This window comes from Leishmania panamensis (assembly GCF_000755165.1).
Source record: "Leishmania panamensis strain MHOM/PA/94/PSC-1 chromosome 35 sequence".
Classification (NCBI taxonomy): domain Eukaryota; phylum Euglenozoa; class Kinetoplastea; order Trypanosomatida; family Trypanosomatidae; genus Leishmania; species Leishmania panamensis.
Window position 1 is genome coordinate 752,739 of NC_025882.1, and position 18,566 is coordinate 771,304.

The following is an 18,566-nucleotide window of genomic DNA, read 5'->3' on the forward strand; positions in this document are numbered from 1 at the left end:
AAAGCATGAGCTACTAAAGGAAGTGAGTTAGGTGATTGCTCACCTTTTATGCCTCGTTTCACATCTGCAGTTTTCAATTATGAATGACATCAACGATGAAAGAAAAACTTCTGTTATAAAGCGCATTCGTTTCCCTGTATTCTGGCGCCAGACTCTTGTGGTCTATCTATGAGAAGGAAGACCATCAGCATGGAGCTGTGCTTCTGTTTTGTCTTTTTTGCAGCTTGCTCTATGGCTCCTCGTTTTGGTGAAGTGACTTGCTCACTTTCATATGCCACGCTATCGCAGTACTCGTGCCATCGACTTCACACTCTCTTTAAACCACTATTTTTGACAAACATTCATAGCCTTGTTTTTGATCTGGTGCAACTAGCACTGAACCACCAGTATGGAGGAGCATTCTTCACCATGCGTCTGCTCAGGTATCCGCTTCTGCGCTAAGTGTCGTGATACATTAAGGGTGCAGCAACTCTTTAGTGGATCTGTATTTCTCTCGAGCGCAAGCTCTGTTATTGAAAAACAGTGGCATAATGACCGCCTTTCTTCGTGCTCTTTTGCTATCATCGGGAAAAGCACTCTTAGCTATTGTATTGAATGCATGACGATATTCAAATCTGAAGCACCGATAAAGTCATGTGTGGATCACCAAGGAGCCATATCTACCAGCGTTGTTATCAGTGGCCTTGTTGTCTTTCAAGATGTGCTTACTGAAGAGGAAGAGACAGCACTGATTTACTACCTGGATAATTCACATCCGTTTCCTCCCTGGAAGGAGTCGCAAAGCGGACGGCGCAAGCAGGACTACGGACCGAAGCGTAACTTTAAAAAAAAGAAGGTTAGACCTGCCGAAATACCAGCGATGCCGCTTGCGCTCGAGCCAGTCTGTGCTACCATCTCATCAACGACGGAAAACTTCACCGGTAGGGCATACAGAATTGCGGAGGTATCCGCCCTGGAGTATGTGGAGGGGAAGATGAGCAACTTCGATCCCCACATAGATGACACGTGGCTGTGGGGAGACCGTATTGCTGGCTTGAACCTGAACGAGCCATGTGTAGTGACGTTTGTGGAACCGGATGGTGTGTGCTGTGATGTCTACTTGCCGCGCCGCTCGTTTTTCCTTATGTCTGGCAACTGTCGCTACAAGTGGATGCATGGTATCCGGCCTGAACACGTTCGGGGGCGACGAATTTCTCTGACGTTCCGAGAGTTGTCCGATGAAATACTCGCTGACGCAGGAACTTCGGAAGTGGTGCTTTCTGCTGCTTCGACTTTTGTGTAACTTGCTGGAAAGCTGGCTACTAAACAAGCAGTCAAGGGAAAAAAGGGAATGCCTACGTGATTATGGCTCTCTCCCTCTCTCTCTCTCTCTTTATGTACCTCTCCAGGAATACTTGCGTTACTTGGCAGAAACAGCTTAATTTTTTTTTTTGAGGAGCTCGTGCACTATTGCGATAAGTGCATTTGAAAGCGATGCGTTTCCCTTCGAAATACTGAGCTTTTGACCATTCTCTCCTCTGTTAACGTAGGTCTTATATCTAATGGGCTCTTTCTCTTTGCTCCCACTTTTTCGTTCCTTTCACTTTTAATAACAACTGTTCAACGTGTACACCAAGAGCACAGTTCTGCGTTTCTTTTCCTCCCTTTTTTTTTTTGCACGTATAATATTGCGCACCTTATTAGTCTACCCAATATGAAGTGCTCCGGTGTAGTGGATCGTATCCTCAATGGAACGCCTGTAGAGCGCAGCCTATCGCTGAAGAATGACAAAGTGTCACTAGAGAGTATCATGCTGCAGTTTCTCTGTGGTGAACCGCTTAGACTCGAGCACGCAACGGAAATTGCTCAGCAGGCGGCACTTGTTCTTCGCACAGAACCGAATGTACTTTCTATTGGCGACACTGTTGTTGTCGTCGGGGATATTCAAGGTCAATACTACGATTTGGTAGAGATCTTCGCTGCTTGTGGCTCCTTGGGCGTGACTAAGTACCTTTTTCTTGGCAACTACATCGGCAATGGCGGGTTCAACTTGGAGTGCCTTCTTTTCCTACTGGCAGCGAAAGTAGCTCACCCGCAGTCGCTTTTTCTGATCCGAGGAAGCAATGAATCCAAATTCATGGCAGACGTTCTTCAACTTGGCAAGGAGTGTCAGCTCAAGTACTCTAGCGCTTTGTTACCGCAGCTACTGTCTGCGTTTAACTGTTTGCCACTGGCGGCAATAGTCCGAAAAAAGTTTTTCTGCGTTCACTCAGGACTGTCCCCAGACGTGTCGCATGTAGATGACATTGCGCTAATTCATCGCTTCCGTCACATTCCAACGCGAGGGGCAATGTGTGATATGGTGTGGTCTGAGCCGGATTGGGACACCGGCAATCAGCTGTACAACAATGCTGAGGAGTCTTCAGGCGAGACATATATTCCACGACTCGGCTTGTTTGAGACACGAGCACTCTTCATCCCAAACAAACAGCGAGGCCTGAGCTACGTGTTCAATTTCGCTTGTGCAAAACGTTTTGTATCAGCGAACAACCTCCTCTGCATCATTCGAGCTCACGAGGTTCAAGAGCTCGGCTTTAAGCTATATCGCCCGCACCCGAACCATCTGTTTCCTTGCATAATTTCCATATTTTCGGCACCAAATTATTGCTCTAGTTTCGGCAACAAAGGCTCAGTTTTAGTGGTTTCACAGGAGACTATTTGCTTCAAGCAATTTGAGCCCTCGCCTCATCCATGTATGCTGCAAGGGCGAAATGCATTTTCGTGGTCTCTACCGTTCTTGGAAAGCAACCTAATGTCCATCTTCCTGACCCTCCTGTCGGGCTCTGATTATGACCCAATGGGTGTGGACAGTTCTGAAAAGGGCTCGAGCAGCGGCGATATCACACCAATCATTTAAAACAATAGCAGTGCCACATTTCTTAGCGCACAGAGACGTGCATGACGGCGTACTGGATGCTGGAGTCTCTGTTTCATGAGGAAGGGGACTCCTTTTTCCTTCCTTTGCTTTTGGTGCTCTTTCCTGTAACTGTAGCCGCTTGGGTTTTTCTCGCTTTTACTTTCAGTTTGCATGTCACCTTAGTCCTCTTGAAAAATGTGGACCACCCAACACGACCATTTTGTTTTTCGAGTACTTTGAACACGAACAAGCAGCATGTGTTACGTCATCTAATTGGCATGGTTCCCCTCAATTAAACCAACTGGTCCGTTTGGTCTGAGCAGCAGAGCCAGCAGATTCACCTTATTTCGATGTAGTTGACACGTAAGAAGGAAGAAGTCAACGGTGACAGCGTATAAAGCATGTGCTGCATGCGCTTCAGTTTTTCCCTTTACCTTCCTCTCGCTCCTTTTCTCAACTTATTCTTTTTCTTCTCTTCGCTTGCCTTCTCACTCTCAAGCCTGTCGCCTACCGTCTTTAGTCACACTTCTGTGCTTTGGCAAAGGCTCCTCTCGCACTTATCGAGCTGAGAAAAGAGTGCTACGTTTCCGGTCGTTCGCCATGGTAGAAAGCGTTGAGGTGCTGCAGTGGCGCATCAACCACGCTATTGAGAACCAGATGATACCACCCGAAACGAACTATATCAGTGAGCTGCTTGCTGCCAGCTTAGCTCTGGACAACTCCAACGAGCAACTGAGGCTGCTTGATTATCGGTGGCAAGCGTATCTCGACAAACAGTACGTGCAGTGCCAACATTTGGACGAATTTTTGGAAGGACTGGTGCAGCACCTCCTGAAAAAGAAGCCCGACCGTCCGTTGGAGGAGTTGCTTCTATACCTCGAAAGTGAAAGAAGGCAGTAGTCGCGGTGAGTTCTGCTGACGAGGTTGAAGTGGAGTTGCATCTTCCGCTCTTTAGTGAGGTTTCGGCACGTCCGTTCACACCGGAACTTGTACTGACCCTTCGGGTGCTGTTTTCGTCTGTGTGTCCCTTCTGCTTTTACTCTAGCATGGAACTCTTTTGTTTTCTCAGGCACCCCTTTTCAAACTGATCGGTACATCGGTAACTGGTTGACCTGCCCCAACGGCAGCGCCCCACAGCGGCTGTCTTGTGTTTTTCCTGCCCTCATCGCCTTAAAAGCGGGATTATACAAAGCAGTGAGGAAGAGCAGCTCTCGACCTCTACTTGTCGTCAGCCCAAAGGCATGCCTGTAGGGGGGTATATTGCAACGGTGTCTTCCATACTGCGTGCACCGTTGACCTCACTATCTTGCTCCCACTCCCCAACAGTCTCTGCACGCACTCACCGTCACTGCCTACGTCTCGTCGACTTTCCCACACCTGCTAGAGCTCCACCAGTGCAAAGGCGCCGAATGTGCCCGTGCGCGACTTTCAGTAGCGCACGAACTCGCATCTTGTGATCTTACCGTGCAGCGCGACCGCATTGCAAGCTGAATGCAATACTGCTTGCGTGATGCTGCCTGTGTGTTACCGTTGCCGTTTGGAGTGTGCTCCCAATAAAAATCGAGCTCAACTGACTCCGTCACAGGAAATGCATCCTCTTCTCTTTCACAAACGCAACGCAACTCAGAAAGTTGTAAGAGGGACTCTTTGTGTCCTCCAGTTAGCGCGCACACGATGGTAAGGACCCTGGACGCCATCAGGCAGGCAGTGGAGAATAGCTGCCATTTCGTCAGTTTTGAATGTGTCGTCCCTACAACGGAGTTTGGCGCTGTTGCGCTGTACGACATAGTTGAGCGTCTGTCCGCGCTTGATCCGCTCTTCTGCAGTATAACGTGGGGCAATGATGGCCGAACCGCAGAGACCTTCATCGAGGTCGCCTCAGTGTGCCAGTCGCTGCTGTCTGTCAACTTTCAGGTGAACCTAACAGGGTACACGAGTAAGCTCGAAGTGCTTAAGTGGCTGAGACTCCTCAAAGCGAAGGGTGTGCGCAACCTCCTCGTGAGAAGAAGCGCTCCTACGGCAGGCTCCACCACTACGTCCTGCAATGGGGATATTGGCGTTGGGCCCAGAACCACAGCCGCAGGTTCTCACGGCACCCCAAGGGAGGAGGTCAATGCAACCACCTCCACGTCCTTGGCACCAATCGCTACCGTGTCTTCGTCTTTCTCTGTCTCTGCCTTTCCGCACGCTGTGGGCTTTGTTTGATTTGTGCGCGAGCACTTTGGCGACTACTTTGGCATTGCTGTGGTCGCGTTTCCAGAAGTGAATCTCGCTGGCAACAAGAGCTCCGATCTTGCTCGGCGTGCTGCCCGTCTCGTAGGTGCTCCAGCTCAAGTCGTTTGGTATGCACTGGCTATCCGGAACAGTGAACTTTCAGCGTCGCATCGAATCGGCAAAAGGCAACGACAACGAGGCAAAGCGCACTATGGTGGGGCTCTACCAGCTGCTCGTGAAGAAGCTGCTGACGCGTGAATGTGGCGGGTGTACTTTTTCATCATGAATATGGATCGCCTTCTTGCCATCCTGAAAGACATTGATGTCACCGGCAAGAGACTGCGGGGGTGCATTGGTCACCTGGAGTGACAAGTTACATGATCCGCACGGCTCATTGGTGTGGTACCACAGGGGAGAGGTGCAATTCGGTGCTGGTGTCACACCATAACGCCACCCTGGCGCTTGGAGAAGCATGCGGGTATCACGCAAGGCTGCTGTTGTGCTGCCAACTCAAGCCGTGCACACAGTTCCTCATGTTCCAGGGGATAGCAGAACTCCAAACTGCCCTCGCGGAACTGAGTCAAATTTTCCGCAGCTTTTCTAGACAGCTGCGGGACGCTGCCGTGGGCGAATGGGCTCTCCGGTGAAACTGAATACGTAGCCCGGTACAAGCCTCTCAAAGCACGGGGGCTGTATGCTATTGGCTTCCAGACGCCTGTGAACGGGGCACCAAGCTCGCCCAAGGTTGCTGGGTGGGGACCAGGGGATGGATATGTGTGACAGAAGAGCCACGTCGAGTTCCTATGTCCTTTCTCCTCAACACAGACTGTGTTCACGACGCTCGAGAAGTACCCCTCCCTCTGGTACATGGCCATTAATGCGCATGGCAACATGGTGCGTGCACGGTGGCGCATGGAGAGCAGTGACAATGACGGTGAGACGTAGCTACTACAGCACACACAGCAGCAGCAGCAAGGGTCATCTGCCACCTCACCTCTGCAGCCCCCGATCCCGCAGCAAAGCACCTTGTCGTTCTTTGGCACTGGGGCCACGGCCATCACGTGGGACATCTTTCCATAGAACGAGGTGATTTAACCCACGATTGCTTCTGTGGACTCGTTTCGCGCGTGAGTGGGAGAGGCTTTTGACACGTGGGCCGCGCCTTTACCTCCTAAAGACGCCCCTGCCGTGATGCGCTACATCCAAAGGGAATAGGTGCTGGCATGGTTGAGAACTTTTTTCAAGAGTCGCCAACGCTACTGTAGCATGCCATTGTGTAAATTAGCTCTAAGATCCCGCCGTTGACGGCGGTAGATCTGATGCAGATGCACCCTAGATCAGCGCTTACCCTTGCATCGGCCGATAATGCTGAGGTGAACACCCCCGAACCGCTTGTGAGAGCGCCCTGAGCTACACCGGATGACTTTGAGGGTGGGACGGGAGGAGGTGGCGCTCGAGCAGCTACGCTTTGTGGATTGTGTGGGAAGTAATCCCTGATTTTTTGCCGATGCCTGGCACTGGTGGAGCGAAAACCAGGCGAAGCCCTCGCTGGAGCCTGTGCAGCATCAGAGCTCTCTGCTGAACAGGCCTGAGAGCTCGCAAGGCCAGCACAGATAACTTTTTCATCACCTCCCTCTCCGTGAGACTTCTCTCTGAACTCATACGGCTGAGGAAGGAGAAGGAAAGGAACTGCGGGTAGGAGGTAAACAGAAGAAGATATGCTTCCTGTGATTCTCATCTCTTTGCTTTACATTCACAAGCACATGCACATAAAAATACCCTTCCACATCTGCACCAGGGATGAGCAATGAATGACAAAGAGCGGCCTTTGTTTGTTTGTTTTCACTGTTTACAAGCCGGATGCACTTCCAAAGAATTAGAGATGAAGACCGAGACCAACGGTTCTTTTTTTCATCACCAGCGTGGCCACTCTCTGCCATACAACATGGGCTCAACTCCACTCTGCCTCCGGCTACTCACAGGTCCGTCGCGCGGCGTGAAGCGGCCGTAGACACGCGAGGTACAGCACCGCGCCGACTCGGTCATCGGAGCACGGCCCCTGCCTCGAGTTCTGTCCACCCGCTCCCCACATCGCCTCGCAGCCGCTCCCATTGGGCCGGTCGCCACCTGGTGCATCGCGCGCAGTAGTGCAGGCGCCCCACACCAGTGGGCAGCGAGGGCCGGGTGAGATACGTTCGAGTCACGCTGGCACCTAGCCTAGCATGTGCATGATACACACGTGTGCAGTGCTGCAGGTCGGTTCGACGCCACGCAGTCTAGGACAGGCCCGCCGACATCAGCAGCGACGAAATCGCACGGACTTTCCTACGTCATTGCTGCCTGACCCTCTCATCACCAGAAGCAACTTGGCACTGGCAGAGACAGGGGCTGCTAGGCCTCCCCACAGAGTGGACACTGCACCCTGGTGCCATTGGTGGTGGCGTCCCCCGTTATCAAGGGGTACCAAAGGCAACACTTCCAACAGTTCCGCTGGTGTCTCTGCGACCAGTCAGGCTTGTACCCTCAAGAAGGGTGACCTACTGGAGGTGCTTCCGTATACGACGGTTGATTATGTAGCCGTTGCTTTGGCTGCTCTGCTTTCCACTGATCTCCCTGTTAAGATGTGCTCACGCTGCTACCATCGCCTATTCCATGTCACCTCCCCTTCCCCCCCCCCCATTTATAGTTCTCTTCCTTTGCTGCTTCGCTGCTCGACAGCAGCAACATCACTCAAGGGAAACGTCGTGACACAAGTCATACAGGGGACTTCGAAGGAACGCCATGTCTCTGGACTTCTTAGTGTCGCAGATTCTTACCCCTGACAATGTCCAGCGCGCTGTGGCGGAGGCAGAACTGGAGCGGCGGAGCCGAGAGGTGCCCGGGTTCTGCTTCTCTCTTGCTCGCTACTGCCGAACGCTTATGAGCAGTCAGTCCTCACACGCTGTTGGTTTAGTCGCTCTGTCTGTTCTAAAGCGCAGTGTGATGGCGTCGAATAGTGCCGAGGAGCTTGAACAGGTCGTTTCTTCGCTCCTTTCGGACCTGAGTGACATTGCTGCCTTACCTGGTGGTGCTACAGCGGTGATGCGGCAGTGGTCCTCGGCGGTGTGCAAAACTGTGCGGCGGCTTGTCGTCTTGTGGGCTTCACCCACCGCGACACCAGCCGCCGGCGAGGCTACGACTGGTGCTATTATAGCGCAGCTTCTTGGTGTCTTTGGCCAGTATCGAAACGCTGACGCCAGCGGGCTGCTGTCGGTTTTCAGCCATGTGTGGCTGTTGCGAACCATGTTCGAGGAGCCAATGCCAGAGGTGATGCATGCATGGTGTGCTGAGCTGCTTTTGAGCTGTGCACCGCCTCTCTTCGAAATCTTGTGCACCAGCGCAGCAGCTGCGCTGAGCATGTCATTGCCCGACTCCTCTGCGCTCGCGGCAGATTCGCCGGAGGTCTACGCGCGCTGCTCTCTCTTGACCCTCATTGCTCAAACCCTGACAGCTCTCTATGAATGGCAATTTGCGTTCAATGGACGGAAGCGCTTCCCTGCTGAGCTCAAGCACCACTTCCTCTCAGCCTATCCGCTCCTACAGCCTTTTATGTGCACCCCATGCGCACACTGGCTGTCAGTGTGCATCGGCGCAACCTCGTCCTCCACAGACACCCTTCCATCTGCAGAGGCGCTCGCTGCCAACCTTGCCACAGCGTCGCTGGCTGTGCTCGAATACGTGTCGAGTGTGCTGCAGTTGAGTGGGTGGTACAAGCGATGTATTTCGGCGCAGCTCTTGCAAGTACTGCTGCAGTCACTAGAAGCTGACGCAGCTTGCTATCGTGCCGCGTTATGCGGCGACGGTGGTGAGGAGGCATACAGTGTTGCGGCAAGCGCTGAGTGGACTGGGTGGCCACACGCAGGGAGTGGCGGCGGCGAACCCAATGAGGACACTTTGTCGTATACCTGGGCAGCGGTGGTGCGCCGGCACGCCACACAGAGCTGGTCCCTTTTTCGAGACGCAGCTTTGCTGCCATTTCTCAAGGTCGGCTTAGTGGATGTTGTGGGCCACCAATGCGGACTACAGTACTACAAGCTGCTCCTGACCTACGCCGTCCTCTCGCCTGCCGATGTGGAGGCGTGGCTTCACGACCCGAATTCGTTTTTGCGCGAGGAAGAGGAGCGCGAGGACGGAGTGAGGTGGACAACCCGTGACACCGTCGCGCAGCTCTACACAGACAGCATAGCAGCTCTTGGCCCGCTCTTCCTGCACGCCTCTTTGGAGGATTTGCATGAGTGTCTCTTGGCAGCCATCACAGACAACGACGACAGGGAATGCAGTAGTGAACAGCCTTCACTCGCCTACGATGGCACGGTTATTCTCACTCCATCGCAGCAGCAGCGAGAGGCAGCCCTTTTCTTCATGGAGGTCGTGCTGAAGCGCCGTGCGAAGGAGTTGCGTGAGTGCGGTGCAGTCGACTTCACTCCACTCGCTACGCACTTGTGGAGCAATGACGTGGCAAGTGCTACAGTGCACCCTGGCTTGATAGCGCGGTCGCTCATGCTGCTCACCGCCATCGTGCGACTCGCTCACGCGACGCTCGCTGCCACCGCACCCACCGCCTCCGCAGACGCCGCCGCGGCAACGAACACTGCAACGGCAGCGGAGAGCTTTATGGCCACTGTTGTCGCGGACAGCACCCATGCATTATCTCTTTTCACCGGAACGTCAAAGGAGGCTGTAGCAGCATCGTCATCCTCATGCACGCCACTGGTCGCAGTGCTCCTCTGCCGGTTTCTGCACGGCACGCTGCCGTACTGGTCCGATGTGCTGCTTGCGCAGCACTTTGTTGCATGGCAGGTTTCGCTACTAGCGCTTCTTTCTCCCAAGGCAGGCCTCACTGATGACGCATTGTACAATACGGTGGAGCAGTTGGCGGATCTCCTCAAGGTGGCGTGTGCCGCACAGAAAAAGGGCCGTCAATCGCATCACGGCAGCGCAAGCACTGCGGCTGCAGCTCCACTCATGTCTAGCTCTCTCCCACAGACGGTGATGAACTGCTGGCGCCGTAACGTCAGCGACCCTAACCTCGCGGATGTTGTGCTGAGGTTGCTGCGCCACGTCGTGCGCGACGACCAAAGCGGTGCATCGCTTTTGCTACGGGAGCTGCCGTGGGTCAACAATGTCCTCAGTGGCTATGCGGAGTCTACAGCAGAGCTGTGTGCTGTTCCGTACTTTTTGCATCTGCTGAAGTACTTCTTTGAGTATTCGTCGGACGAAGTGGCGAATGGCGCTGCTACGATGATACTAGACAGTCTGTGTCAGCTCCTCTTGTCCGCCGAGGAGTCGGCGATCCTTGGCGCATTAAGCGGCTGCCTTGCTGCTCTGCTGCGGCGCTGTCTTGCGGTACAGTCAGTGCAGGTGCGCGTTGTCGTTGCAACCATGGAGGCCGCCATGACTAGTGGCGCTGCTGTCGCCGAAGGTGCCCTCCCCGGAGTCGTCAGTACCGCCGCGCTCGTTGTGGACGCCCCTCGCGCGGCCTACCCCTTCTCCACCGTCATCGTCGCCTTTGTCCTTCGCACGCTTGATGACCGCCGCAATGAGGCATCGCTGATGGACATGGGTGATGCCCTCGTGGCCATCATGCAGAGGTCCCCCAGCTTCTCTGAGGCGGAGCTCATCCATGTCATCCACGCTACGGTGCACCGGCTTTCTATGGTGCGCACGGACACTGTTGCGCAGCAGTTGCTGGCTCCTCTGGCCACCTTGATGGCGCTTCATCCTGCGGCTCTGCTGCGAACGCTGGCACAAGGAGGGTCGCTCGTGGAGACGATGAGCCGCTGGCTACCGCAAGTGGAGCACTTCTCGAATTTGCGCACCACCTTTGTCTCATGCGAGGGGCTGCTCAAGATGCTCTCATGCTTATCTCAGTCATCACCACCGATGCTGGCGTCAGAAGAAGCACAACAATTAGCGCAGCAGCCGGTGACGTGCCGCTGGCGGCTGCCTGAGGAACTCGCTGCAAGCGAGAAGGGTTTGCGTACGGCGCAGCGTAAAGGCGTCAAAAAAGACTCAGTTGCAGCAACGCGTCGGGCCATATTGTCTTCGCTCACCTCCGGGGCGTCGGTAGAAACGTCGCTGCCATTGTACGCCGGGGTGTTTGTTGGCGTCGGCCGAGGTCTACTGACGTTGCTGGCGGCTCCTGCTTCTCTTCTTTGTCGCGCATGTCAAGCAGCTGGTGACACCACGACGCCAAGAATCGGGATTGATACGAGCACTTCCCCGTCGGACGAGGATGATGACAACAGCAACGAGCTTTTCCGCGAGGATATCGCCGACGGTGATCATGAGGAAGAGGATATGTGGGAAGAGGAGGTGGACAGCTCCGACGACGAGGCTCAAGGTGACGCTCGGCAGTCGGAGGCGCCGGTCATCAATGGATACTCTCCCCATGAGAGGTCAGATCGACAACGGTTGTTGCGTCCAATTGGTGCACTGATGCTACCGTGGCTGCAGACGCATGGCAGTGAAGTAGCATCGTTTTTTACTGTGCAAGAGGTTCAAACACTGATGTCCTTCTTAACTTCCTGCGCAGAGATCGGTGCATGTGATTCTTCAGCGACCTGAGGATGACCTACTCTGTTTCTGCTCACGCGGTGCTGGGGGAGGGGAAATGTGGTGAAGACAAATAAGTCCCTCGGCACTTTCTCCTCCGTCCGCCTCTCCCACCCTTTTTCTGCTGCGCTGTTTTAACGGGCACTAACGTTCACCGTTCGCATCGTCACATCTTCATCCCACTTTTCCTTTCGTTCTCTTACCAGAGCATCCGCATTACGAGTATCCCCTTCGCTACCCAACGGTAAGTAGCGGCTAAGCTAAACAGGCGGCTGGAGAGTGTGAAACAACGAGAGAAAAAGAGGCTGCACCCCCACCTCCAAAGACACTCACAGCGTATTTATGGAGGTGTGTGTGTGTGTGTGTGTGCGTGTGCAGCAAGAGAGGGGGTTTGGTGACTGTGTCTCTGTGCACAGTGGCGCCGTGCTTCCGCTAGGGTGTACGTTATTCAGCGATGTCAATCAGGTAATTAGTGGATGCCGTACTTGCCATTTCCTTTCTGTGTACGCACCAGCATCCGACAGACTTCTGCGTTCTCTCATCCTCTTGTCTCCTTTCCACGCTCCTCCTTCGCTTATCTTGCTTGTCTGTACACGTGAGTCCGCATCTATGAGCGTCTCTCCCCTTCTGTTCCCCCTTCCTCGTGGCCTGCAATTTTCTCTTGTGGGGGCTACACTCACCTCTTGCGGGGTGAGAGTTGCGGCAGAGCAGCGCAGCCTCAGCACATTGGCTGTCACCGGTTTTTCTCTCCTGCCGTAGCCTTTTCTCCTCCATGTATCCTGCGCTTCCTCGCTGGTGCGATGCGAGCAACGGTGGCTGCGCCTCCGTATCATCAGATCAGCGCGTCACGTCGACTGATGCCCCTTCCTCTGCACAACGCAGTGGAGCAGCGGAGAACGGTGGGCACGTTAACACACCAGCGTTGTCGAAAGCGGCTCCGCCGTCCGTGCAGGCCACCAAGACGTCGCGCAGTGGGCGTCTGTTTGTGAACCACAACGCACTGTTTCCTGCTCAGTCCGGGGCTTTGGCACCTGTCTCCTCGACGGCCCCTTCCACCGCAGCAGCAGCAGGGTTACCGGGACCTTCAGTGCATTCACACATTGGCAACGGTAGTCAGCCCATTCGACTCGCGGCGAGGACTCGTGCTCACAATGCCAGTATCGCTGCTGCTCTTGCGAAAGACCAACTAGAAACGGCGCCCCCTCACTCCTTAATACCGTACCGGCCTGCATACGGCACTGACTACCGGGGTCTTGCTCGTGGCAACACTATTCTAACACTAGCTGACGCACCCCGTGACTCTAGATCCCATCTGTCGCTTGAAATCGAGGGCGTGCAGATGGGAGAGGAGGTGGCTGTGGACGTGCCACCGGTGCGGCTGCGCAACAGCACTAGTTCCACCCCAAATGGCTCACACGATGCGGCGCAGTTGCAGCAGCTGCGACGTCAGCTGGAAAAGGCGACGGCGAACCTCAAGGCCATGGCGAACGCGAATCGCCGACAGAAAAAGGAGTATCAACAGCAGCAGGCAGAGTGGCTGGTACTTTTTCACGAGTGTGAGGCTCGTCTGCATAACGTACAATCCAGCCAGGCTAGCCGGGAGCGACTCCTTTGTCACGAGCTCAGTGGCGCCATCAAGCAGCTTCTCAGCGAGGTTCAGGCTCAGTCGGTGAAAGAGCGCGCCGTTGAACAGGCACATGGGTGTGACAAGGCCGAGTGGGACACACAGCGCGTTGCGCTTCTGCGCGAACTGGAGGCTGCAAGAGCAGCGCTTGCCACTCAGCTCTCTGCCAACTCGGCCGATGACCATAACGAAGAGGCTGACCTACTTCACACCGAGCTGGAGACGCTGCGTCAGAGCTTTGCGAGTCAGCAGCGCAGTTTGGAGGAAAAGCTCAAGCAGACACAGTCCACACTTCAGTCGACACAGTCAGAACTCAACCGGCACCTTCAAGAGAGGGACCAGCACAACTACTTGGTCGCCCAGTGCCGCCTTTTTATTAAGCAGGTGTGCCAGCCTGGGTTCAGCGTTGTGAAAGGGCCATCACTGGAGCCGGTGGAGAAGGATCGCCCTGAACCTACGGGGTTCGTGCTGGTTCCGTTGGTGGTGCTGCTGCACGGCTACGCGCTTCTGCCCGAAGGCGACAGACAGGCGATGATCGACTACTACGATGGAAGGGCGAAGTCTCTCAAGTAAATATATATTCAGGCAGCCGGCACTACGCCTCCTCCTCGACGCACGTCTCTGTCTGTCTGCCTGTTTTTCTGTGTCTGCTTCGGTATCCATGTACAAGAGCGCTTCCTTCGAGAAGCTGTCATCCCCGCAAACGAAGCCATGATCAACAACAAACAACAGTGAGGGACGAACTGCAAGCAGCAAGTGTGTACCGCCGTGTGCATACACATGAGCGCTGGGTGCTGCGATGTGTGCTCTGCCTTGCGGAGGTACGCGTCGGCCTTTTTCCATTCTCGTTTTTCTTCTCTACTCGAGGCGTTAGAGCCCACGCCATGCACTGTCATTCGGTTCAACTCGCTATTTTTTCTACTACCACCCCTCTCCGTTGTTCTCTCTCACATGCACATTTGTATACATCTATACTCGCACGCATGCCCTGCTGCTACTGCGGTTTGGATCACCGATGTACCGAGGATCGAGTACCGCTGCACCATTCTCCTCCACCCTCAACCAAGACCGAACAAAAAGGACTCCGGTTACTCTTCTCAGCGCTGCGCTCTTTCCCTTAACAAGCGCATAACCGCTCATCTTTTTCTTCCTTCTCGCTCTTCGCACTGAAGTAACCGAAATCCATCAAGACCGACATATCGAGCATTCGACGAGGAAGATGTTCCGCTCTGCTGTGCGTCTTGCCGGCAAGGATGTGCGCTTCGGCGACAAGGCACGCCGCTCCATGCAGAAGGGCGTCACTCGCGCTGTTGCTGCAGTGGCGACGACGCTTGGGCCGAAGGGTCGCAACGTGATCATCGAGCAGGCCTATGGTGCGCCGAAGATCACGAAGGATGGTGTGACCGTTGCCAAGGCGATCGAGTTTAAGGACCCCTTCGAGAACATGGGTGCCCAGCTGGTACGCCAGGTGTGCAACAAGACAAACGACCTGGCTGGTGATGGCACCACAACCTCTGCGGTGCTTGTGGACAGCATCTTCAGCGAGGGCCTCAAGTCTATTTCACAGGGTACGAACCCGATCGACATGAAGCGCGGCATGGACCGTGCTGTGGATGTGATCCTGAAGAGTGTTGCCCAGCAGAGTCGCCCGATCAAGGGAGAGGAGGACATTGTGCAAGTGGCCACCATCTCGGCCAATGGCGATGAGGAGATCGGCAAGATGATTGGTCAGGCAATGGAGAAGGTCGGTCGCGACGGTGTCATCACGGCACAGGACGGCAAGACCATGGCCACTGAGCTGGAGGTTGTGGAGGGCATGAGCGTGGACCGTGGGTACGTGAGCCCGTACTTCGTGACGGATGCCAAGGCGCAGAAGTCCGAACTCGAGGATGCACTGGTGCTTATGAACGCCAAGAAGATCCAGAACATTCACAGCTTGCTTCCTGCTCTCAACCACGTCGTGCGCAGCGGCCGCCCCCTTCTGATCATCGCCGACGATGTGGAGAGCGAGGCGCTGACGACGCTGATCTTCAACAAGCTGCAGGGCAAGCTAAAGGTGTGCTGCGTCAAGGCGCCGGGCTTCGGTGACAACAAGACAGCCATTCTTCAAGATATGTCCATCTTCACTGGCGCACAGCTCGTTGGCGATGAGGGCACGGGACTCGAGTTGGATTCCGAGAACTTCGACCCTTCCATCCTCGGCTCTGTCAAGAAGGTGACAGTGACGAAGGACGACACGGTGCTGCTGAACGGCGGCGGCGATGCGACGGCGGTGAAGGAGCGTGTTGACCTCCTCCGCGAGCTCATCTGTAACGAGACGAGTGACTACAGCCGTGACAAGCTGAAAGAGCGCCTGGCGAAGCTGAGCGGCGGCGTAGCCGTCATCAAGGTGGGCGGCGGGTCAGAGGTGGAGGTGAACGAGAAGAAGGACCGAATTGACGTCGTGGATGCCCTGTGCTCCACTCGCGCTGCAGTGCAGGAGGGTATTGTGGCCGGCGGTGGCACGGCTCTGCTGCGTGCCAGCAAGAAGCTGGAGGCTCTCGCCAATGACTCTTCTCTCACACGCGATCAGCGCACGGGTGTGAACATCGTGCGCAATGCCATCCGCCTGCCGGCGATGAAGATTGCCGCGAACGCTGGCAAGGAGGGTGCGGTGGTTGTGGAGAAGGTGCTGGAGGCCGCTGAGGAGAGCACCGGCTACGATGCGCAGAACGACAAGTACGTGAACATGTTCGAGGCTGGCATCATCGACCCCACCCGCGTCGTGCGTGTGGCCATCAGTGATGCGACGTCTGTGGCGAGCCTGATGATGACGGCCGAGGCTGCTGTTGTTGAGGCGCCAAAGGAGTCTAAGAAGAATGGTAAGAGGGCTCCTGCGGCTGAGGTGGAGGAGGACGAGGAGCTGTTCGGCAGCTACTAGAAGCCGAGTTTGCCCGGAGTTGTGATCGCGGTGTGGCTAACTGCCACTTTTATTTAGTCATCACTCTGACATCTCTCACCCCTTCGTTCGCTTTTCTTCGCATCCACGTCTGTGTGTGTGTGTGTGTGTTTGTGTGCTCGAAGGCACATTTTCTTTCCTTTTTCCTCACATTTTTTTTAGTTTGTTTGGATTTACTGCGAATCACCACTCATGTCGTTGCGCCGCCACCAACTTTCCACCCTCTTCCCTCCTCCCTCTGCCATCCTATCTTCTTTGTCCCCCCCCTCCCTCCCTCCCTCCGCTGCCGAATTCCGCCGTTGTGGGACGGGCAGGTGGGGGGAGGGGGATGGGAGGGGAACCAGACGATGGCGGAGGGTGACGAAAATGAGGTGAGCAGAAGGAAGAGGAAGATGTTGCAGAGAAGATGCCTTTGTGGTGACCCCTCTCTCCCTCTCCCCTTTCCTTTCTGTATGTTCCAGTGCATACGTGTGCGTGTGTGCATTCGCAACGCTTGTTCTCACTGATATTGCCGTGTCTTGTTCGTGTGTTGGTTGGCGTTTCGCGCGTTGGGTGCGGTTGCCGTGGCATATAACCTCTCGTCCCTCTGGCTAGGTGACACAGATATGCACTGCCTGAAGATGTAACGGGGGTGGGGGGTGAGAGAGACAGTCTGCAAAGGATGTCCCTCCGCCCGCCTGACATTCCTTTCTTGCCCCTCACCAGCTTCTCCCAGCCAAGCTGGTCGCTCACTCTCTCCTCAGGACGCCCTAAAGCACAGTACGGAGAAAGGAGGTGTAAGTATGACGGCGGGCGGCACTGATGAAGGGGTTGCTAAATTCATCTTCTTACATTGTCTCATAGCGCATTAACACCAAGAGCGAGAGAGTAGAACAGAGGGTGGAGTTGTGATTTATGCAGACAAACCGACGCTGTGCTTGCATGTGAAGAGGGAATGTGGATGCCGAGGGGGGCGATTGTGAAAGGAACGTAAAGCAAAAGGGGGAAAGGGGGGACGCTTAGGAAATATTCCCTTTTCCTCACTCTCCACCTCGACAAGTTGTTCTTCATGTTACTGTGTGGTTGCTTCGATCTTTCTTTTCACAGCAGGCGATACTTAACTGACAGAGATACAGAAAAAAACGCGATTTGCTTTTCTCCATGTCTCGCTAACCTCCCCCTCCCCTCCCCTCCCCACTCCACACCCTCTTAACTACCCCTAAAAGCGAAAGTTCAAGTATATGCGGGTACGGGTGGTGTGTACTTGACGTGGGGGCGTGTCAGTGGATGTTCATGGAAAGTCGATGATGTGCACAAGGTAGCAACGCTAACGTATGGCAAAATGGGAAGCGCACATGGAAGGGCTCCAGCTTCTCACTCCCTGTACTGGCCCACGTTTGCCCTTTCCGTTTTGTGGGTTTCTCTGTTGTCCACCACTTTCCTGCTTGCTTGTGTGGAATCATTTCGAGTCGACGCATCCGTCACGAACGCTACTGCCAAAAGGGAAGGGGTATTTATGAGTTGACCGAAGAAAGCAAAACATGGTGTCCATCACTCGATCTGCGCGAACTATGCTGCAGGCTTCCTTGTCGCACCACTTGCATGGGGTGCCAGGTACTCCTTAAAGAGGTGTGAGTGGCTACTGCTAGTAGGACGAGTTACACACACTGGAACGTGTAGCGCGTTGTGTTGCTGTGCGTCACCATATGCCATCCTTTGCGCCTGTTTGCTTTGCAAGACCTAGCAGAACAGCGAACGGCAGCACATGTCGCCTCTTCATCTCCTCTACGTCCTCTCTCTACTTTTCCAACGCCGCTCTCTCTCTCTCTCTTAATCGCCCTCCTCCTCCTCCTTCGATCACACACACATACGCACACATACATCGTGCTCATTTCACCCTCCTTTCACCTTCAACCGCCCCCTCCCGCCCCCGCCCCCGCATCATCATGGTGCTCTCGCTCTTCATGTGCTCGAATGCAACGCCCACGTCCACGCACAGATTCCTACGCCTCTCTAGCGAAAAGCAACGAAAACAACCACTAAAAGCCAAGCATCATTTTACTCATTATCTATAAGCGGCCGTCCCCCCTCCCCCCTCTCTTTCTCCTCTCCTCTATCAACTCTGAATCTCCTCCGCCATTTCACGTGAAGGATTTGCAGGGGTTTTCTTTCGCACGTAGTCTATTCGGTGCCTGATACGGCGACAGCGAGACGAGAAAAACAACGAAGGAAGACCCAAAAAAAAAAAGAAACGTAACATCTTCACCTCTTTACAGACCTGTGTATTTTTTTTTTTTGCTTTGCTCTGTTTTGGCTCTTCG

The 18,566-nt window shown here is 54.5% G+C and overlaps 6 protein-coding genes across 6 annotated transcripts, besides 1 other annotated feature; all 6 read left to right on the forward strand.

Moving 5' to 3' along the window:
* Nucleotides 1-388: 388 nt before the first annotated feature.
* On the forward strand, nucleotides 389-1,282 carry LPMP_352050 (alpha-ketoglutarate-dependent dioxygenase AlkB-like, putative; the record flags this gene model as incomplete). The annotated part of the gene is made up of 1 exon (XM_010704840.1): nucleotides 389-1,282. One exon carries the CDS (start codon nucleotides 389-391, stop codon nucleotides 1,280-1,282), a length of 894 nt encoding a protein of 297 aa, XP_010703142.1.
* A 411-nt stretch (nucleotides 1,283-1,693) lies between these two features.
* On the forward strand, nucleotides 1,694-2,896 carry LPMP_352060 (serine/threonine protein phosphatase 2B catalytic subunit A2, putative; the record flags this gene model as incomplete). The annotated part of the gene is made up of 1 exon (XM_010704841.1): nucleotides 1,694-2,896. The coding sequence occupies one exon, from the start codon at nucleotides 1,694-1,696 to the stop codon at nucleotides 2,894-2,896; it is 1,203 nt and encodes a 400-aa protein (XP_010703143.1).
* A 600-nt stretch (nucleotides 2,897-3,496) lies between these two features.
* Nucleotides 3,497-3,796, forward strand: LPMP_352070 (hypothetical protein; the record flags this gene model as incomplete). The annotated part of the gene is made up of 1 exon (XM_010704842.1): nucleotides 3,497-3,796. One exon carries the CDS (start codon nucleotides 3,497-3,499, stop codon nucleotides 3,794-3,796), a length of 300 nt encoding a protein of 99 aa, XP_010703144.1.
* A 3,219-nt stretch (nucleotides 3,797-7,015) lies between these two features.
* Nucleotides 7,016-7,569: a repeat region.
* Nucleotides 7,570-7,891: 322 nt separating this feature from the next.
* Nucleotides 7,892-11,716, forward strand: LPMP_352080 (hypothetical protein; the record flags this gene model as incomplete). The annotated part of the gene is made up of 1 exon (XM_010704843.1): nucleotides 7,892-11,716. One exon carries the CDS (start codon nucleotides 7,892-7,894, stop codon nucleotides 11,714-11,716), a length of 3,825 nt encoding a protein of 1,274 aa, XP_010703145.1.
* Nucleotides 11,717-13,043: 1,327 nt separating this feature from the next.
* LPMP_352090 (hypothetical protein) lies at nucleotides 13,044-13,901 on the forward strand (the record flags this gene model as incomplete). Its single annotated transcript, XM_010704844.1, has 1 exon — nucleotides 13,044-13,901. One exon carries the CDS (start codon nucleotides 13,044-13,046, stop codon nucleotides 13,899-13,901), a length of 858 nt encoding a protein of 285 aa, XP_010703146.1.
* A 646-nt stretch (nucleotides 13,902-14,547) lies between these two features.
* LPMP_352100 (chaperonin HSP60, mitochondrial precursor) lies at nucleotides 14,548-16,248 on the forward strand (the record flags this gene model as incomplete). Its single annotated transcript, XM_010704845.1, has 1 exon — nucleotides 14,548-16,248. The coding sequence occupies one exon, from the start codon at nucleotides 14,548-14,550 to the stop codon at nucleotides 16,246-16,248; it is 1,701 nt and encodes a 566-aa protein (XP_010703147.1).
* Nucleotides 16,249-18,566: the final 2,318 nt, after the last annotated feature.